The sequence below is a fragment of the Dreissena polymorpha genome, chromosome 6 (genome assembly GCF_020536995.1).
Source record: "Dreissena polymorpha isolate Duluth1 chromosome 6, UMN_Dpol_1.0, whole genome shotgun sequence".
In the NCBI taxonomy this organism is placed as follows: Eukaryota; Metazoa; Mollusca; class Bivalvia; order Myida; family Dreissenidae; genus Dreissena; species Dreissena polymorpha.
The window spans coordinates 12,377,222-12,400,851 of NC_068360.1; the positions used below are offsets into that span (position 1 = coordinate 12,377,222).

The following is a 23,630-nucleotide window of genomic DNA, read 5'->3' on the forward strand; positions in this document are numbered from 1 at the left end:
ATTAACCTTAAGCGTAAAATTGTATAGAACATTGCTATCGCAGTGGGAGATAATGCTATTCAATTGGCGCTTAGACTTATGTATAGCAATATGCGTAACCAATTAAAATAGCGATATCTTGTTGTTTCCAAATAATCAGGATTTAAGGTCATGTTATGTCGATGGAAGGCTATTTGCGATGAAAACAACAACAACAAATCGCAAGAATTACACACACACTTATTTGGACATACAAACGGAACATATCTCTTTTAGAAGGCTGAAAGAGTGTCAGCCCTGGGCGAAATAAATACCTTGGAGTAAGAATTAGAATAAGAAACCATGATGTTCTTATTTGTAAACCAGCGTTTTTGTTTATGAAAAATAATTATTGTAAAACAAATTCGGTATTTGCTTTCAAATAAAAAGTTCTTATTTCGCTTTTATATTTAAAACACATTACAATAAACCAGAAAAACATGCGTTTTAAGTACTCAAAGAATAGCTACGTCGGGGGATTATAACAGAAAATTGCCAACTGAAACTACACACCAAGTTATTGTATAAGAAACGTGCATGTTTGCTTTCCTCCTATACTTTTGTGATAAGTCAGACTGTTTGGCAAAGAGTCATATTATTGTAAATAGTGTTTCCCACTAGTATCGAACCAATGTGTAGCAAATACGGAACAAACTTTATAAGATGTCAGCTTTCAATAGTTTAAATTTTTGCTTGTCATTAATACAATTATCACCCAAAGACCTTGTTTCTTAAACGTTCAGGCCATAAAATATAATATCCAATACGTCTATTTTGCACAACAGGCAGAACAAAAATGCACGCGCCTTTCGTGCATGTCTCTCAGTCTTCTCAGTCTTTTACAAATCTATGTATACAGTTATTCTTTATTCTCAAATAATGAATACACCGTTGTCGAATTAAATATCATTGGAATTTGGATTTGAAGTGTGCTGAGTGCAGGAGCCACAATGACATTTTATAAGATGAGAATGCCATGTAACTCTGTGTTGCTCGTTCTTTTTCGGTAATGTATACAACCCCAAACCATTTTACCAAAATAAACTAATTGAGTTACATCTAAACTTGCTTGATTAAATATGTATACACTAATATCACCATTACGCAAAAGTATTCAACTATTTCTACGTAATCTATATATAGATCATTTATCAGCTAACTTTCGTTCTCAGTAGTCTCTTTCAGTTCGCAGTTAGACGAACTACTTTTGTCTACTGAGTAGTAATACATCGTCTTGCCCATGTGCAATTCGTCAAATGTGAATGATTGAATGGGAATATCACCCATGGAAGAAGAAGAAATCACCTGTTTTAGAAAGGAAAACACCTGAATGAAAGAGTATCACCCTGGCCCGGAGGATTTGGACAAGTACAGCAATCAATACATGTGCCTCCGTAGCTCAATGGATAAGGCGCTTGCGTTGCAATCCAGAGGTCCCGGGTTCGATCCCGGGTCGGGGCACATACATGCCAGTCATGTTTCAGCGGAATACTGACTGACAAATAAAGGCTTAGCCAGGCATTGATACGTTTAATAAAAGTCTGGTGAGTCATAACGTAGATTTAGGTAAAGGAATAGATAAACGGGTCCGATAACACACTTAACTGTACAGCAACAATCAACATCACCTTTCTTTTCCTTTCTAATTAAAACATGCATATATGAGTATGTGTATCTCCTTTTATTCATTTATATCAAAATTTACATACAAAGAGCAACTCCAGGACTAACATTTCTTAAGTATTTAGCTATTGTTTTTGCAAGTACGTGTACTGTGTTATAAATATGTATACTTAACACGTTGATTGTTTGTGTATGATATTGTAAGATTAAAGTTTGTAAATTGCATAATTTTGATTTTCTTTATACACCTATAAAAACTATTTGGGTAAGTCTTAAACGTTTATATGCAGTGTGCATCTGATCACCTGTCAAAGATTAAGTTTTGTTGCATGTTTTGTCTGTAATGATTGCTATTGTTGTCGTGTAGTTTTTTGCACTCGTTTGCATGATTTTGAATGTCTGCAAGACGTGTGCTTCTATTTAGTATATTATTTGTTAAACACCTTTACGCACATATTTGAAATACTAGTATATGTTATTCGCGAAATATATGTATATATATTTTTGAAATTTAAATTGTCCTTGTGCAAGTATTGCAGTAAGCGGTTTTTGTAATGTATCGTTGTCAATGTTTATGTCGACTTTAATAGACCATTTAACAGGTTTTTATCATCAAATCGAAATTAATGTTTCGTTTTGTTATTTAACGCTCGTATTAAGGAAGTACATTATACCAAATTATGTTTGCAGGTGATGCTTGTAATCTTTAATTATATCGTAAGCAATATACTACATTTACCGAAAATGTATTTCCTTTTTATTCATTAATTATGCTTGTTGCATAAGAAGAACTTGCGTTTTCTGAAAATTGAAACCGATTTTTATATCGAAGAGCGTTTATGAAAACATATACATAACGTACTTGCCTTCTGATAAGCATTATTATTATGATTGAATGCATGTGCTTAATATGACAGTTTAATGAGATACGCAAAGGGCAATGACAGAACTTCCGTAGATCAATAGCTTTAAGAATCAAAGTAGATAGAAATAGTCGCATGCTGTACACGGACTTCCATGTAAAGTGCATCTACTTATTATTATAATGGCTTCTTCAAATTAAAACTGATTTTAAAAAAACATTGAAAAGAAAAATCTTATTATTTTCAGCGAATATAGGTACGAAAAGCATTGATGTTTTAAAAAATATACGCAAGTGTCCAGGACTTAAATTGATGTGCAATATTTTTAACTCATTTGCAGACCCATAACACATGTCGACGGACCGAAATAAGACGTTTCCAGACGTTTGCTGCACGTGTACGAGATTACAGCAGAGTATCATCAATAAAGACATTACAGGGCGCACGTGTAACACGCTTTTTTCGTTAAATGAAAATGTACTGTCGGCGCAAACTTTTCCAACGCAATCCAGGACAAGCGATTGTCACCTTTCCAACAGCCTTCCGGAGAAGAAGAAGAAGAGGGCCATGTTGAGGTCACGTGATAGCTTCTATAGCAATCAACGACGATTCAGCGCCAATAAAGAGACAAAGACGACTGATAGAGGGTCTATCGTATCAAGACTGTCAGTTGTTATTATTGCTCAAATTGCTGGTCTTTGCCTCGTCGTGTCGTTAGCTGCGCTTATTATCCAAATTCGTCAGCAGTCGGGTATAACAAAACTACAAACGACAACGGAAAACTTGCGCATTGAGGTTACGCAGTCAGAAGAGAACAACAAACTGTGTCTTCGTGTCCAGAGCTTTTAATGGAACCATTTTTGGCGGACACATCTGAATTAGATGATCTGATAAAACACGATGAGAAAGGACAATACATTTGTTGTGCAAAATCGGTGACGCAGATTTCTGTTCTTTTCAATTTGGTAAGTTAACAGTATGCATGCGATAGTATTCATTTTTTACGCCAACAAAAAATGTTTTTATTGACTGTTAATGTATGTATCACTCACTACACTTCTCTTCACTGTAGTCGTGTATTTAACAAGATTGGTAAGCTGTGCATTATTGTCCCCTACCGGTTTCACCGGAGGGGACTTATGGTTTGCACTCCGTCTGTCAGTCTGTCAGTCAGTCTGTCTGTCTGTAAGTCTGTCTGTCAGTCCGTCACACTTTTCTGGATCCTGTGATAACTTTAGAAGATCTACATTTTTTTTTCATGAAATTTGCAACATGGATAGATGGCAATATTGACATAATGCACGTCATTTCATTTTGTTCCTACGTAAAAAATTGTGGTTTCTTTGGCAACCCCCAAACAAATATTCTGAAAATGGTGGAATTTCTGACAATGGTGGAGCCGGTAGGGGACCATATTGCTTGACAATAGCCTTGTATTAATTGCAGTTTGCAAAGAGGAAACAGATGGGAAGATGCTCTACAGGTTCGGTTATTTATTTGAACAATTATACTTTTAGTATACTTAATATTTTGTATTAAAATCATTATAAGTTACTCAAAACATGGTTCATATTCTAAAATGCCGTCGTTTTTAAAACTGTTGCCACGTTAGTTACCAATTGTCGAAATAAATATTTAACTAAAACATTTTTTAATAATTCAAATTTAATTAACTCAGAGACGAAGTCGTCTTACATGTGCAACACTTTCGATACTGCTGGTTCCCCGACCATTCCCGACAATGGCAACTCATTCGGCAACATATCAGCGCACCTTCAGACCGGGACACAGCCGGTAAATACAGGTGAACTATATAACCCGTACATTTAATTTTTTTTCTTAAATTTTAAAAACACAATGTAATTTTTTTTCATCATAAAATTATATATTTAATAAGGCATACATGCACATTAATATTTCTTTAAATATGTAAATCCTTTAACGCTCAACTCCATGACAAAATATGTATGTGCTTAAATATACTTGCCAATTAAAGGTTATATTAATGCCTTTGTTCAATAACTGATAAACTGTTTAAAATATCTTGATATTGCGCTATTTAATCTTCATGTATTTAAACGTCTTCATTTTTACAAAGAATGGGCCTTTGTGAGCAAGAAATTTACATCAACATGAGTACACATTACAGATATGAGCTGCACTTGTACATCAACAACTGCATATAAACATGGTCTTTAACCTTTATACCCTTCACTTATCCTAAAATTCATAAATTGATATACCGTTATATCTTTAATTTACAACCGTTATATCTTTAATTTACAAGTGCGATCGGAGGTACATAATCTTATAGGGAATACTATGTAATTTAGCGAGCCTTAGAACACCCGACTAAAATGCCGTAATAAAGTGTCGTTCTAAATTGTATTTCGCCTGAAAGCTTTATCAAAGCGATACCTACATGATTAAGTGGTGAAAAGTAATGGTTTATCTTTAAATGCGATGCCAAAATGTCCAAAGAATATTCTTATTTCTTATGCGACACGTGAACATATCAAGAGGACGAGTTTTACTTTGTAAGGCAGTTTCATCTTTCTTTGAGCATTCAAAATAAGGATACTTATAATTTGATTAGGTCAATTCAATGTTATTGTTTTTACAAATGTTTCAATTGATCGAATTAATGAAAATGAAGATACCAACCGTAAAGTATTAGTTTACAAGACTCTATAACTCCGAAATTTACAGCTGAATTTGCTAAATGTTTAGTGGTCGAGTGCACCTGCGTGCTTGTAAGGGCTCTCATTTTGTCATTCATCATTAAAGATATATTAACACATATGGTCAAAATCACAATAATACGTGTCGTGTGTTCCCTTCACAAAGTTCAATGTCACAATTAGAAGTCGAAGGTCAATTGTTTGCAATAAAACAGCTTATACTGACTGAAACTTTGTCATTCATCATCCAACGTGTCGGATACAACACCCGAAGACTTACCTCAGAGGTCAAACTCTTACTTAGAAGTCAAATGACACATTGTACCGTAAACAGCTAATTCAGGCTGTAACTTTGTCGTTGGCCGTGCTAATTTAAATTAAATCGCCACTATGACCACATCCTAATATCAGCCTACCTGCTTTAAACAGGCAGAGGGCAAAGGCTATATTTTGCTTTTTTTTTTATCCCACTTCACACCGTACATAATTTGCAAGAACTGTATGCATATTATAACAAATTCTAAACATTTGATCATCAATAGCTTCCATATTATAATACAAACAATATTGATTGGTTTAACAAATAATTGAAAATACATGAATTATAAAATCCCTTATCACAACTTCCGCAAACGACCTAACAAAAGGAAGAAAAATTAAAATGTGTCTTGACTGTAACGTTATAATGCTGTTTGAAATTAATTTACCTAAACCGTTCTTCATTCAGTGAGATTCATGCCACATACGAGGTCAAAGACGTTTTTTCCACAAAATTTAATCGTTTTCAATTGTGATATGCGCATTGCGCATACATATATTTATTATAAAAGATATTATAAAATATATTATAATAGCATGAATCATCGAACTCAAGTTCTTCTAAAGGGAAACGTTCCATACTCATGTTACCGAAGGTCTTCTAATAAGCACACGTCCGGATTATGTAACAGATACTGTAAGACGGTACTAACGTGGACCTAGTTTAAAAAATCGCTTATCGCAGATCTACATTAACGTGAGTTATTACTCAACGTTAAACTACAACGAATCACATAATGTCGCTTTGCAAGTTACAACATTCGATATATGGCAGTTTACAGGTTCAAAACACAGTTAAGGCGATACTTTAAAAAAAGTACAGTTACGTCAGAATGTATGTATACAATAAGAACACATAAGTCATTATTTTATGTAAATGTAATAGTGTTCTGAGTAATTTGGTATAGATTTAGAATATCAATGACTTTTTATGTTTTCATAGTTTTCTAATTACACAGTTGAAATAAAACGTAGCGTATTGGCAATAGGAAGAGCACCTGTGTATGTATTATTTTGCATTTTGATACAATAACCATAAATGTCCTCTTACTTGTGCGTTAATCTTTCACGACCTTAAACATCTTGAAATAATATATTTGTTTGAACCCGATTTGCTTAGCGCTACCGATAATATCTTCGTGAATTCGGGAAAAAAAGGAAGTTGACCTTCGTTATTGGAGAGCGCACAGGGGGTTTGACATACCACCAAATGTCCCGCTGCGTCAGAGTGGTTCGGGTTCGGGACGACAATGGCTCAGGACGCGAGCCCACGGCGACCACTTTTAACATGTTCAAAGTAGTCGCCGAAGTCCGACGTTCTACGGCGTTCTGTTAAGGACGTCGTAAGGACGCCGTAGAGACGCAGTAGTCGTAGTAGGGACGTGGTAGGGTCGCTGCAAGGTCGCCATAGACGTCGTGTGGTCGCCGCTAAAAACCCACAGAAAATGATCATTAACTGTAAAGCGACCGTACGGCGACCTTATTGCGACATTAGTACGTCCTTTGTACATTTATTGCGTCCTCCGAACGACTATTGTCGCAATAAGAACGCAGTAAGAACGCCAAGGACGCCACTGAGACACCGTATGGTCGGCTTTGGTCGCCGTAAGGACGCAGTACGAACGCGGTAAGGTCGCCGTGAGGACGCGCAGAACGCCATAAACCAGGACGCTGGTGTGACGGGAAGACAAAAAACAGCATTTTTATTGAAAAACAGCATTTTTACACAGTCTTAGGTCGCCGTAAGGACGCCAGTCCGGTGTGACGGAGCTATAAGGCGGCGATTAGCTGCATGTATTGAGATATAAAACAGGAAATTAAACGATAAAATATTGTAATAACTCAGTCAATTTGCTTCGTGTAAGGATTTTTTCCGGAGAACGAGGCATATTTCTAGGCAATTTCATTAAAGTCATCATAGAAGGAGACCGAGGTCCATTAGTTTATTGCAGGGACATGCAACATTCGCGGCATTTGACTACACCAAAGGAACTATTAAAGTCGACGAAAGCGATATCTAGTGGCCGATCGTCTCATAATAATGCCATTGAAGCTGTTGACCTTGAATACATGTTCTTCTTCTGACCAAAACATATTAAGTACTAGTGGGACGGGTTTTTAAAACAGTTATATAACTGTAGTTGTTACAGCTAATAGTTAAGAGATCAGAAAAGCTGGGTTATCGTTTGGCCTATTCCTTTATGCAGACAGAGGAAAATAATCGATTATGGTGTTTTCAGAGTCTGATTCACAAATCCGGAACTGGAGTTTTGGCCCTTACTCACCCGGGACTCACCTGACCAATATCCGGCTCTCGTCCGACAACCGTTCTCTCGTCATCCCGGAGTCTGGCCGCTACTTTCTGTACAGCCAGGTCGGCATTCTCATATACTACAACCCGAAGCGCCTCTAGAGTTCCAGAGTCCTTCTCAGTCTTTGACCCATGCCGTATACCGGTACAATATGATATACCCTACTGGTCACGAGGAACTGTTGCGGAGTGACGTAACTCAGTGCTGGGAACAGAAGAAAGACTACGGGCGGTACACAAGCTATGTCGGCGCGTCTGTACAACTAAATAAAGGCGATTTAGTCTACGTTAAAGTTTCTAAAATCGAATTCCTTTCTAAAAGTGATTTCGGCGTAACGTATTTTGGATTGTTTAAACTTGGTTCACAATAATATAAACCCATTTATCAGCTTAACAAGGTTCATGGGCATATATCTTTATATATACGCCATGTCCGATAAAGTACTTGTACATGTCAAAAAAACTCAACATCAGACACCCGTTTAATCTTAAATCTTAATGCAAATCTCACATAACATAAATATGTTTGTCAGGACGATGTTTTTCAATGCATGGAGTAACGTAGTCTCTCTTGACACATATTCTTAATCGTAATCGTCTAATTTTCAAGAAAACTATTGGCCTTCAGACTTAAAATCTGGTCAAAACATTTCACTACCAAGACTCTAATTTGCTTTTGAATCAAGCTCACGATCAAAAAGATATTGTACTTACGAACTAAACGTGTGCTTAAGATGAGGCTTGCGTTCTGAGCTTACTTTTTCTGAACAAGTAGACATCATACGTTTGAATGATGCAAACGTATAACCAGGCATATGTCTATAACATGTACTGTGTACACCAGACATGGGAACAACCCACCATAAACTTGGCAAATGGCCGTAAGTGACAGATAAATTTGCAATGGTACTATATAAATCCGGTATAATAATACATTAAGCGACCAATAAAATATGTCTTTCACGCGTGAACATAGCGGCTGATCCAGAAGAAATGATACAGTGACCGATGAAACTTACATTTTAAGCATGTACATCACGATAGCTCTAATATATGTTGCACATGAAATGACCTGTGTAACAGCAATTTTAATGTTGAACATCGCGAATGTTTTAGTAGACAGTGCACATGCGGTGGCAAATAATTTTAGATGAATTTATTCAAATAATGTTTCCATTTGTTGGCATTCTAGTGGTATCATGTAAATTATTTCAATCCCATAACAAATCATAAAAACAAAATATACATCATATCTAAATTTCAAAATGGCCGAAAAATAATATACATTGTTTGCATGTTAAGATGAAGTGTTTTTTGGACATTTTATACATTCATTGTTTGTATAGTTAATAATAAATGTAAAACCATGGGCATTATTTGAATGTTAACATTTAGCTAAGTTCGCATCTTATTTCTGTTTGTTTCAGAAATTATTGTATAGATTGTGAGGGCAGTATTAGAAACGCCTTATATGCAAACCAATCATTGAAAATGTTGAATGCTCCCCTATGCGCTTTGTCTTTTTTGTTTGTTATTTGAAAGCATAGGAATCAGAAATTGAGCAAATGACACTTTGCTATATCAACAAATTTGAACGATGGCATTTACCTTACATTGGAGCGAAATGATGTGACAATATGTGCATGTCAGACCTATAATGCATATAAGTTTTCAAATTTGGATAATAAGTACCCCAGATATCTAGTGAAAATACATAATTATCACTAGTAATTAAAATTAAAAAAATCCATGGAAAATCACTTACGCAATGACATGATTTGGTTCGTACGTCTCCGATATAAGAATAATGGATTTTTGTCACCAAATTCGAATAATATGTTCCTTAGATCTCGTGCAAAAGCGTAACACGAAAACGATTATCGGGGATTTTTTTTTCAGAACCAATGTAACTGAATTCCTTCAAAATAAGAATAAGGACGGACGGACATAGCGTCGTCGCCCTTCATGATTCATACAAATCTGCAGTGCAATCAGTGCGTTACTGTTAAATGGTTCGGTATTCTTTATTGGCTATTTTTCCGTTTACGACATCTGGAGTGAATAGCATGCACGTTATTGTACAGATAATTCGTATTCAGGTCTATCAAAAATAGAAAGTTTGTTTGCCAAAACAACGAATAAACCTCGAATATTTCCTCTGGAAACGCGTCCAGTAACATATACTGGCTGGTCCTCAGTCCACCAACCTGTGTAAGTAGCTATCGGGTGTGTCATTTTAGTAGTTCGTGTTGACCGATGAAAAATAATATAAAAATGTATAGGCTGATACTGAACGACACACTGCGAACTTACATTACCGGTAAGTTATGTTTCCACACGCTACGCCTAAAATATGTTTTTGAGAATATTATGAGGCGGTTAAATTGCACAGAGGTCTTACCTATATGTGTCTTCTTTTTAGTTCATATAAGTTTCCGCATACTATCTTATGTAATAATATAATATTATTCTTTCTCAAGGCAAATTGTATATACGTTAGCACGTTCAAGTTAAGACTTGAATATGGGGCTATACAATTTTATGGCACAGAAACCTTACAGTTGACCCAGAGTTATCATAAAAAATAAATATAAATATGTATAAATATATATATGTATCAATTTGTCAATTCGTCGATTTTTTTAAAATGAACGAAGCGCTTAACATAAATATTTTATATAATTTATAACTTGTACACAATTTAGACGTGCTTACTAACCTAGAATTGCTTGTTTTTATTATTTAATTAATTTAATGTTTATAAATAGTATGTATTATTATGTATCTGCATTGGAAGATAAGATTGACTTTTCAAAACCTTAACTAAACAATACATTAGATGGAGCATCCAAGGCAGCGTTTCAACCTCGCTGACCAAAATGTGTACACGGTTGAACACAAGGAAGGGCAGTCTTTCAAATGCTACCCAGACAAGACATTATTAAAGGACATAGTTGTAAAAAATAAATTAGTTTAAGCATTTGAAGGTAAAACTCGAACTAAATAGCTTAACATTATGAGAAAAATAATTTCAGTCGATTTATGTACTGTCCTTTACAAATGTATTAAAAGATACAATCTATGGTACGCGCGAGCTTTTTGCTAGCATATTTGTTGTTCGTGCTAACCTATTTGCTAAGTATCTTAATATACATTTTATTCTGCATTTGTTAAACTATCAAATAGTTTGATCAGCTCTTGTAATGATTCTAATGTCCTGCTTACATGTATTAATGTATAGCTAATTATATTGACCTAGATTGGACCGATTTATATGTATCATGTATACTTCCTGGTCGATTTTCAATCAATTTTAATTTGATTTGTTATTACATCTACCAATCAGATTATGTGTTCTACAATGATGGCATTGTTTTTTTTATGTTATGCTTTTAACTGATCGTTCAAATTCACTTTGCGAGGTTGTATTCAATTCTGTTTTAATTGTTTGCCGCGTACTTTTGTCTTGTGTTTTAGTTTTTGGCCACTTGCCTTAAATAAAGGTCCATGTAGTGATGAGCAGAATATACTACCGCTTATGTAAATGAGTTAAACTTTGATTACATAATGAAAATTGAATTATTCATGTTAAATGAACATGTTTAAGGTGTCCATTTCAGTAGTACATTCTCTTTGGAAGCATTGTAGCTATTAAACCTTTAATCGGAGACATATACATCAATTCGATCATAAATAAATGCCATTGTTATTTGAACAGATTAAACAGCAAGCTGCTAAGAGCGAGAGTTGTTTATGATTGTATAATCATTGACATGTGCAATATTTTCTAATGCTTTACATCTCGCTAAGCTGTCTTAAAATGGACGTACAGACGTTGACATTCGATTTCGTAGAAAAGTAAGCTTATGCAACCCGTTTCTGTTTCGTATTGAACAAAGAGAAAGTTAGCTTTGCTTTTACAGTATCGGCCGATTACTTGGATTGTGTGCACACACTGATATTCAGGTAGCCGTTGGGTTTTAACTCAGTTCACGGAATATATTTACCTAATCCCTCGAAAGTACTAGCTCAATACGGATGACAATAGGCGATAAACTTCACATACATTAAGGATAATACTGAACTTTCACGTACATAATAAATTATATTAAACCAGAAAGAGGAAGTATCTGCCATTGAAGTGATTTTGATTTTTTTCGGTTTTTGTAAAAATGTGCATTTATCTGTAACGCCAGATGATTCATTTGTTGAAACAATTATCCTTCTTTTTACATAGTAAGATACATAAAACGCGCTTAAGCGTTAAATAATTGCTAGTGCACCAATTAACCGACGTTTGTATTCTATGTGCATTTGTGATTTAATTTACGTTTTGCTACTTCAAGCTTACAGCTTTACGAAAACATACAGTCGGACTTAAGACAGTTTTGCAAATATGCCAAAAACAAGTACAGAACACCTGCCCAAATAATAATATGCCTGATTATTTCAACACTTGTTTTGAACAGTATGTGTTAGATTACAAACAATTATATATATTGCTTAAAATCAATCAATTGGTACAGTAGTTTGCTGAACCTAATGTTTACGTTTTTAAGTGCGAATAATTGCAAACTCAACGCTATACGTGGAACCAATACCAAATTAATCATGTACATTTCAATTTCCACCTCCTACCATTGACTTATTTCTATTATTGTACTTTTATTTTGCCTTTTTAGTCGTTCACAGCTGATATACTCAGTTTTTACTCGCCTATGTTATGTCACCTGCGAACGAGTAAAAATATATAACTGTATTGTACTCAAAACAATAACCTAATACTATTGTTTTACAAATGGACAACAAATCGATAATATATGATGCGAACGAATGAACTATGATGCCTTAATGAGGCAACGTGGATTATTTGAAATTACATCTTAATGCAGCCGCAATAAATGTCGTCAAATTTAGGCTTTGTTGTAAGATTAATATAGAAGTTGTGTCGGGTTTCTCTAGTTTAAACAAATGATTTATTTCGTCGCTGGGTCAATCAGTTCAAGCTATACGACGCGGTATGGTAATTTGATATCAGCCAATCATAGTTGATTAAATCAAGGTCAAACTTGAAACTTTGTCAACTGTACGCGTTAATGACAGCAGAAGCGGTTTCGGGTTCAAGATATTCATAAGATATGAGTAACAAATATACTATCAATGAACCGTATGCACGTTTTTAATCGATTTCTTCACATTAAAAGTCGTTATTCGGTACTAACGGACAAATGGTTTTCCAATTATTTAAAGGTTCGATATTAAATGATCTTATCACTTAGGTTATGCGTTGTAATTCAAAGTTAAACGACCTTATATATTTTGACAATATTCATATAACACAAGTGCGCCGAACAGTAAAATAACTGCTTGAACCGAGAGCTTATCTGAGTTCCTTATAAGGTATACTAAAGTTTGAGTCCAGATCGAAATGTATCTCTCAATACGAGCCTCAAAGGCATCTAGTATTCAGATGGTTCAAACATTCTTTATTTCATTAACTTGTATTTGTTAGACATAAAATCTTCACATACGGTATGTGATGAATTGCAAAAACTGCAAGAAATGTAGCATTTTGTGTTGGAGAACAACATGCCGATAGCACATGCACGAACATATTGAATAAAAGAAATGGATTTTTTTGCAAATTAAATACGCAACACACTTTTAACTATAAACCGTATAAAATATTTTAACAATTGTCACGAGCAAATAATTGTTTCGTGTAAATTGTCGACACCTCATGCAGAGTTAGTCTTCACAACACAATACATTTTCAGAAAAAAAATACATTTTTTATCCCTTATGAGATAAGTATACCGCTGACGGAAGCATACAACAAATGGAGCTTTGTCTTTAGTCAAGTTATCAATTATACAGATAATTAATACGCAATTGTTACATGATACGTACGCATGTCAACATTTTTTTTATGTACAAAAATGTGTACTCTACGAATCAGTCTCATAGCACAAATTAATTATATTGGTAGAAAAGACAAACAAATTCAGATAAACAATTGCAAGCATACAACATAACACATACAATATGAGTAGAGGCCTAATAGAGCATATGAACTTGTGAATACATTAATGCTCATTTTCCAAAAAGCGTTAAACATATCTTGTCAGTTTTTACTGCCTGAAAAGTGATTCACGTAAACATGTTAAATCAGCAAACAAATTAAGTGTGTTTGCAGAATCGATGTTTATTTGAGTTCTCGTTAATGGTTTAAAGGGATCTTTTCACGCTTTGGTAAATTGACAAAATTGAAAAAAGTTGTTTCAGATTCGCAAATTTTCGTTTTAGTTATGATATTTGTGAGGAAACAGTAATACTGAACATTTACCATGGTCTAATAGAGCCATTATATGCATCTTTTAACGATTTTAAAACCTAAAAATTATAAAGCGTTGCAACGCGAAACGATTGAATAATTTGGAGAGTTCTGTTTTTGTCGTTAAATTTTGTGAAACTACGAAGATTGCTTATATACGGTATAAAATACATTTAGCATGTGTACTCGGCGTAATAGCTCAGTAGGCTAAAGCGTTTTTACTTCAGGATTCTGGCAGGACTCCAGGGGTCACTGGTTCGAAACCTGGTCCGGGCAATGTTCTTTTCCTTTTTTAAATTTTATTCTTGATTTTTTACTGGAGCTTTTACGATCCAATGTTTACATTTATCGATATAAAGCATTTAATGAATAAGTTAAAAAATGCCAAAATCTGTGAAAAGGCCCCTTTAAGCTTTTGTTCTCCTATGTCAGAAACAAAGGCAAACTTCTTAATCTATAATTGTTAAAATACTTTTTCGATCCTTTAAATACTTACTCAGTGTTTATTAAACTGACTGATTTCAACCCATTCTGAATAAAAAAATCAAGCGAGATCACTCTCAATCTCTTGCACGACGGTTACATTACAGTCATGTATGTGAGAGCAAGGAACGACAACTCTGCGTGGAGATTGGGAAATGCTGATGAAACATTGTCTTTCCAAACGCACATATTATGAGTGTGGCAGAAAGACCAACACAAAGTCCACACGTTATATATTTTAATTTGAGTAATATAATATATAATTGAGTAATATTCCCGTCGAAAAAGTTATCTTTAAGTTCATAAATATATTCATTGTATATTTGCATGTTAGGGTACCTTCAAAGTGATGGGTACACATTCATCATGCACCGGTCGTTATCTAACATGTGAGGCAGTTAGTGCCTATATGCAATTACAATTTTGTTAAAATTATCGATTCAATAAAATGGTGCATTTAGAGAATGTTTCCCTTACAAAAAATACTTCACGTCCCTAAATGAAAAAAATATCGTAAAACAAATTGTAGGAAAGACAGGACACGAATTTTATGAAATAATTTACCGATGTTTCCTGTAATTGAACCGCAACACAATTTGCATCGTTTGTTAACGAAAGTAAATAGAACTGTAAAATGCACAAATATTAAATTGATGTATGTGCTTCAATAGCTTTAAAGGCAATCTGAAAAAAAACTCCAGAGAAAAAAATTATGTTTCGTACTTAAATGGATTAAATAATATTTTTAATGGTTTCCAATAAATTAAAAATTAAAATGTTTTACTATTAAAATGTTGACACTGTGATTTATGCCGGTATATTTTAAACTATTTATACAAGTGTTTTTCAGTTTAATTTCGTAACCTAAAACTGTTAGCAGTTTTGATTTTTCAAATTCTGTATCTAAATTGCGTTCACATATCGACAGTTAAGTAAATATATTCTCAATTTGCATATTCTATAGAATACGCATACTGTAAACATATGTATGGGTACATAAACAATGAGCCTAAACGAGGCATACTTTGATACAATTTAGCATTGTTACGTTATCACATGATTAAATAATTATCACACAAAACTTAAACTGAATTTAAACATTTCAAATGCTTAATATCGGAAAAACAACGACATCTGCTCCGGTTGATGATACAACGCATGTTGTTTTTTCAGATCAATAACAGAAAGTCGTATTGTGCGTCGTTTTATTGTATAGTATTTTCATTTTAATCCCAAGGAAGCAAAAAAAAACACGATTTCATTGATCATCATTTGCAAAAAAAACAACAGATGAAAGATGATCGTCATCAAAAAGATATATATCTTTGGATGAATTTATACGATTATTCATAATATTATTTTATATCATGAGTTTAATATCAATTCTTATTTTGCACGTTAAGCGCTATTCGTATTTCTTGCGTTAAGTGCTTCTTTTTATATATATTCATTGTCTTGTAATAAATTATATTAATTCAAAACGAACGAACTTGTAAAGCAGTCCAAAGTTTAATTCTGTGTAAGAGCAGAATGCAAGATCAAGACTTATAATATACCAAAACATTATTTGAATATCAAATTGCATGCACAATTTATAATAATATTCCATATATATATATATAAATAATAGTAATAATATTTACATAATAATACTGTTTACATACCAATTTATCCTGTAACATCAACAATAATATGATAAAATTATTAAAATAAAATCGAAATAAAATTAATATATATCTTAAACTATCAAATGCCGCTGTTAGTAAAATAGTACAAGCAACAAGTAAATATCAAAATGTAAATAACCATACCCCAACTGTAAAATAGTACAGTTCAATGTGGCCTCTAAGGGAGTGCGGTCGGTTAAAGCGAGTATATACGATTTTGTCAAATATAAATGAATTTATATAAACTGTGTAAACAAACTTATTATATATATCTTTCAATATAAAATAAAATAAAAGTTCAGAAGAACATATGTCGAAAAATGCGAAATAAGCCAGATATTTAATCCTGAAATCGAAAACGGCTGTACAGTCGAATACGCCAGCATGTATATCATGCATGTACGATGTGAATCTAAACTTAGTTTAACGGTTCATTTTAAATTTTTGCAACGATATATATTCATACGACACACGAACACTAACTCTGGTCCAAATAAAAAGACGAATGCTTCGGTTATTGTAGGAAAATATCTTCGTCACAATCGACTCGGGGCGCTAATTTGTCTTTGCTGCATTTTCTAAAATTCGTATTTAATGTATAATTTTTATTGCCTATTTTGTGTTATTGTAACATATTTTATCAATTTATTACAATTTAACACATACAAAAAATCGTATAATCTCGCTTTAACAACTGGACTAGGTATTTACTTAAGCCGCCTGTTATTATAATCTTACAGGCTTGCATATTTCTTACATTATGAACTCTGGTTCACATAGTATTTTTTTATTGTAGGCCAAGGTGAGAATATTAACATGTTTTGTTATGTTTTTGTACTAAATAACCATTTTATATAATATTATTACATATTTTATTAGATTTCATTATGTAACAATTGTGTGTAATTGAAAAATAAAAATTAAAAATTAATACAAATTTATTTATCAATGAAGCGTTTTGTTTTAAAAGAGATTACGTCGACCCATCTCTATTAAATTACAATTCCTATTCTAATATAATAGACCTGCCATTTTTTATTTTGCCACAACATTCCAAAAATGTATGCTTTTACTTAGTGTTGACTATAAAGTTTGACTAAGAAAGTTACGTTACACAATATATAAGCAATTGAAAACATGAGTACGTTTTTCTAAATGTGTAACATCTAAAATACTATTAAGATAACTATTTCATTATTATTCAAATATTGACCCTCGGTATTTAGTTGTGGAAAGTTAAAACCCGGGATATCAGAGAGTGGTAACAGTCCCCGATGATAGGTACCGCCATGTTATTGCCTTATTAATGCGAGCTGCCAGACGCTTCCTGTTGTTTCTTCGGTTTGATTCTTTTCTCAGTGCGTGTAGGGTTAGCTTGGTATATCTGATATCTTGTCAAGCCATTGTCTGAACAAGATGTTGCTCCTTTTAATTGGTGAATAATTTGTTTCCGCGACCTTACTATAGCTCTGTTGAAGCTTCGCTCTATCAATTAGAATACTCTTCTCAACCTGAGCTTTTTTCAGTAGAAGCTGACATCTCATCCGCATCAGCTTGTCCTCAGTCGTCATCTCATCGCCAATTTTGCGTCATCGGTAGCACAGGAGACAACCGTACAACTGCCGTCACGGTCCTTGATGGGCAGGGGTCTTTAATCTGTTCCCGGACGGCCAAGGCCGCACACGGACAATCAAGGCATACGTACGGTTGTCCCCGGACCATGCACGGTAGCTATACGGTCTATCCCGGATGCTGTCATCTTCCCTGAACATCACGGATAAACACGGCAGATTTGGAGGAACTTTCCAAAACTGCCTTGTTGGCCTCCCGGAGCCAAAAGGACATTCCTGGACGTCACACGATCTACATGGATCATCACTGATTTGCACGGTGACTACACGGTTCACATTATCCGTGTTAATCCGTCAGCTATATGGGACTGGGACTACAACCATATCATTACATTATTGTCTGATTTATTTGCCTTATTATTAATTAGCATTTGCGTACAGTAGTTGTCTAAATTCCCTATGTAGCATAGAAACCATGTGTATCAGAAGTTATATTTTAAACATAAATAAAATTCGCATACACGCTTGTTGTTTGCAATCATGAATAAACAAATTAGACGACTTGATAAAATTGAAATCTTGCAAAAGATTATGCCAAGCAGGTGCATACGAACGTATTTCATTTAAGAGACATATCCATTACAATGCGTTATCTAATCACACAAAAACCTTGGGATACCGACAAATTAAACTTTTGTCTATCAGATTAATATTTCAACATCAGTTTCTGAAAAATAGCACACGTTTTTAAGAAGTCCATGGTCATGAAATGATATCGTCAGAAGGTAAACTGGGTTAACAGGTTATAACTGTTCGTTCAATAGGTTTGATTTGTTCACAGGTAATCGTTCCTTGTAGTTTCTATTCTTTGAAAATAGCGTAGTTATTAATACGCCAAATTTCTGAAAATGAAGGTTATTCATCCATATTTGACACCCAAACATTATGTTATACCTTTGCGAGATCAGTCGGGCTGGGTATTTGGGAACGAAACGCTGTTTGCGAATGAAATTAATATGTAAGGTTATATAAATACACGTATGTCAAAGCGGTTAATTGCCTTTTGTATTTAAAGTAAGTTTTGGTTCTTTGTATATTACTTTTGGTAATGAAATTTAAAATATTTTTTAAAGTGTATGTCGTGCTGTAATTAGTTATAAAAATTATATAATTCAGCAAATTGCGCATTCACATGCAGTAAGCGACGCGAAAAGCGAAATTCTGTTCCGCAGTGCCTTATTAACAGGATTATTAGTTAAAGGTGCATCACACTGATCTGGATAAGTATAATTTGCTCATATGTGAAATATAACGAAACAACATTGCTTTTTGCTTTTTGAATATTTTCAAAAGAAATAATGTTTTAGATATTGCAATAACACTATTATTGAAGTTAGTTTTTCAACAGAAAATGTAATGACTCGTAAGATAACTTAATGTATATTTATATATATATATATATATATTCCAGACGAGTTATCAGCAAGCTGTTTGACAATTGAATTTCATTATAACATTTGGATGTTATAACAAAGAGAACCTTTTAGTGACCACATATAGCTCGAGATGTCGACGGCTCCAAAAGAGCTTTATTTTGATAACACGTGGGTTACTACGGGATCCAGCATGGATGCGCATTATCAGGAACTCAAGGAACCAACTTGCACAGGACGTTGCAACTTTAAAACTGTCAATTGCCAGGAAGTATTTGATAGCGAACAAAGAACGAGCAAACACATTACCGGTTACAAAGAGCTTAATGCAGTTAGAGCTAACAGACTCAGAGCAATTATTATTGGTACTTCAGTTGCGTTTATTGTTTGCTGTGTCGTAGCTTTAATTGCAATTAGCATGACAATCCGACAGCAGGAGACACTTGGAGAATTGCAGACGACAACTGAAAACCTGCGCAACCGATGTGCGCAGTTGGAAGGAAACGCTAAGCTCTGTCTGCCATGCGCAGAACTATCATTGAGTCCATTTCCGGAAGGCACGCCGGAAATCGCTGAACTGCTGAAACACTATGAAAACGGTCAACAAATCTGTTGCGCAAAAACGGTTAACCAGACGTCGATATTCCTAAATCTGGTACGTAAAACATAATTTCTGCTATTGATTGCAAAACAACGCACAGACCAACACTCTCTATATTGTTTCACTGATATTTACTTGTGATGCCGTTTCGGCGTTTTATTTACTTCTGCTTCAAAGTTTCCTTTTTGTTGTTAATTTATATTCAATCATACCATTTGATTTGATTTCTTAGATTATATACAATAACGTCAATTATATCCAGCTTTAATTATTATTAACTTTAAATTTATAACAATTATTTATATTTATTCTGATTTTATATTTGCAGTTTGCAAAAAGAAAGCAACTGGAGAAATGCGCACAAGGTATACAAAATTATTTGTGCACTGTCAACATATTTGGCTTTTCATTTTAAAAAGTATTATAAAAGATCGATTGGCGCTTCGTATTGACACTCGTTTTCGAGAAAATTTAAGACTTAAGTAGATTTTGCATGCGAAATAACCGAATTGTTTGCTACAGATGCCATCAATGCAGAGAATCGTCCATCCGGAAATTGCAGCAGTTCTGGTTCCCCGAACATTCCTTCTGGCAACGCATTCAGCAACGTGTCTGCGCACATGCTGGCTGGCCCCCAGCCGTCAAACCTGTGTAAGTAGCAATCGGATGTGTTCTCTTGTTACCGCTGGACCATATGGGTGCAAAATCTGACGAGTTGCCACTGTGCCACTAGGGCTTTTATAATGAACTGCATATTCAAGTGTTTTTTTACATCATCAGTCCGAAACGTTATACACGGTTAATAGTTTTATGAAAGATAACTTTTTAACTGAATGATATTTTCTTATATTTCTTATAGTCATGGAATTCATTTCGCTTGTTTGAACATAATATATGCTTTTTTATTAATGACATTTAAATGCGTTTAGAAGTAAAAGCGCCTCTTGGACTCATATTTTACTTACAACTGATGCCAAAAATACAACAAGCCATTTGGTGAGCAATAATTATCAGAAATCAGTATTATTTTTTCGATGCGTTTTTATGGCTGATTATGCTACATGACATTTGACAGTCTGTAATGCAGAATAAAGACATTTAAATTGAGAGGCCACGATTGCGCAGATAGCATATCACGTGTTCTATACTTTATCTAGTGTCTAGTGTTAATAGATATATCATATAACGTACAATTCGAAAATGATTTAATCTTTTATGTTGGTATACACGTGCTCGAGAAAAATGATTGGAAACAATTACATAATAGTATCTAGTCTTCATGCGTCTGATTTGGAATATTCATATTAATCGTACAACTAGTACATTGGTCTACCCCTTTTAGGTCAATACGAAGAAACCTATTAATACAATCGACGTATAATATTTCAGTTGATATAAGACGCACAGATATATTTTGCACCGCTAGTTTAAATCAGGAAGTAAGCAATTTATAAAAGGCCCGTCTATACCAACATTTCATTGATCGGATAAACTTAAACTATTAATGGCATAACTGATTGCAAAGTTCATTGCAGTCATACGATTAATTGTTAAGTGCAAGTAGTTAACCTATTTAATGTCTAATAGGATAAGATTGCACTATGCAATCTTTTACGGCATGAGCTTAAATTATATTTGTTAAATTGTTAAGTGCAATCGGGTTTAAATCGTGATGTATTAACCTCATGTATTAACACTGTCTTTAAAATGGTAATTACCTATACGAATTTAATTGAGTTATATATTAAATACTCACACATTTACAAAGAAACTCAAACGACATACAAACACTATTGTTTTATCAATGAAAGCAACCTTCAGCTGTTTCACATTTCAATTGGCATTTACGTAGACCATATTTTGCTTGTGTGTTCGCAGCCTCTGACGAAAGAATACGGAACTGGAGTGTTGGTCCGGTGGCTCCCGGAACTCACCTGACCAATATTCGACTCTCCTCGGACAACCACTCCGTCGTCATTGCGGAGTCTGGCCGCTACTTCCTGTACAGCCAGGTCAGCTTCCTAATATACTACAACCCGGAAACGCCGCATGACCCTCGAAGCCCTGCACAGTCCTTGTTCCACTCCGTCTTCCGATACAACTTCATATACCCGTTAGGCGATGAAGAGCTGTTGCGAAGTGACGTCACTCAGTGCTGGGAACAGAAGAAAGATTACGGACGCTACACGAGTTACGTCGGCGCCACCGTTCAACTCAACAAGGGCGATCTGATCTATGTCAAAGTATCCAAAATCGGATTCATTTCGAGAGAAGAACCGGGTTTAACATATTTTGGGTTGTTTAAAATTGGTTGAATTATGCTTTGCTATGATTCTTTGTGCATTGCTCAGTAATATTGCACTTTATTAATAATATTTAATAGAGCTTTCATTTATTCGCCGTATCAAATACGTTTACATCGTCATATTGATCTCAATTTTCAGCTGTCGGCATTATATAAAATATTAAATATTTTGAGAAAGAGCAGGTTGCATATTAGATCACAAGTGGTTTTCTCGCTGCTTTGAAAATACCCAGTGAAAAAATATTTTCCTCAAAAACAAAATCAATAAAACTACGTAATGACTTATCAAATAAATAGTAACAAGGCCTGGTGTTCAATTTGCTAAAAAATGCAACGCAATCATCATCTTACAACGTGAGGGTTTATAATTTCCAGAAAGATAAAGAAAATACATGTGTGCGTTCAATAAGGTCAAGGTTTTGAAACTCTATACGCACTTGCTGAATAAACGGATTGGACCCTAGCTGTTTTCGGACGTCGTAAACTGGAATTCTTGTTGTATAATTGTACTTTCGATTTGATATCTTTTGTTTCAGACAACAGGGTTATCTCGTGGTTTAGTGAAAATTTGTAACTTCAAAAGATGTTTGAAGCACCGTGCAACGTGCTAAGTGTAAGAGCGCCCATAGGTAGTTTTAATACTTTATAACAAAACGATGTTACATAATTCAAGTATACATCGGGTATATAATACCGTTTACATTATAAATGTAATCGTATTTGTATTAGTTATGCTATGGTTACTTTATGGGCTGGTCAGAAGAAGTTCATTCACGGTGTTGTTTGTCATATTTATAAATCAATTGAAAGATATTTAGAATAGTTCGAATTTTGAATTTTGTTTCGTTTTATGTTTTCGTTTTGCGTTCAGTTATATACAGATGTGCTCAACTTGTTACAACATAATATATGCATGTATCGAAATATTAGCTATACATGTATTATTTTGTAATTTGATTATTTGAACGTTATCACATTTTATAAACGATATCTCCATTTTATGAACTTATTATTTATATTTTTCGGGTAAGTATTGCATCAATAAACATAACATATCCGACTTTGAATATTAAGTTTGGCCGAAAACTTTTGTGTTATCCCTCCAAGACAATGCACGCATATAGATATATTACTAAAGACTAAACTTAAGGCGTGATCGACTTGACAAAAAAGTTGGAACAGGCGACCTACCAATATGAGCTGCTATACGTTATGCAAATGCCTCATTCTATCCTGTATGATATAGCGAAGCCAATATTGTAATTAAAATGAAAACCTATACCAAAAACATAGACACACGGCCATGACTCTGTAAATCCTTAGAGCCCTCGATTATATCATGACGTTTCGTGTGAATACTTTAAAAAGTTCCCGAGCTATATTTCACACACTATGCGAATTAATGATTATAGATTTAAATAT

At 34.2% G+C, this 23,630-nt stretch overlaps 1 protein-coding gene across 9 annotated transcripts in view; it reads left to right on the forward strand.

The window, feature by feature from the left end:
• LOC127834241 (tumor necrosis factor ligand superfamily member 10-like) overlaps positions 1 to 23,176 on the forward strand; it is a 154,109-nt gene extending 130,933 nt beyond the window's left edge. Inside the window, exons 1-6 of one of the 9 annotated variants that reach the window (XM_052359923.1) lie at positions 18,824 to 18,887; positions 19,046 to 19,130; positions 19,341 to 19,957; positions 20,232 to 20,268; positions 20,426 to 20,554; positions 21,782 to 23,176. In XM_052359923.1, the coding sequence (XP_052215883.1) occupies positions 19,436 to 19,957; positions 20,232 to 20,268; positions 20,426 to 20,554; positions 21,782 to 22,218 (1,125 nt within the window). In that variant the 5' untranslated portion in view covers positions 18,824 to 18,887; positions 19,046 to 19,130; positions 19,341 to 19,435 and the 3' untranslated portion in view covers positions 22,219 to 23,176. Of the gene's footprint in view, positions 1 to 18,807; positions 18,944 to 19,045; positions 19,131 to 19,340; positions 19,958 to 20,231; positions 20,269 to 20,425; positions 20,555 to 21,781 lie in introns of those variants that run through there. The other 8 variants (XM_052359929.1, XM_052359925.1, XM_052359931.1 and 5 more) reach the window with 8 other exon arrangements.
• Positions 23,177 to 23,630: the final 454 nt, after the last annotated feature.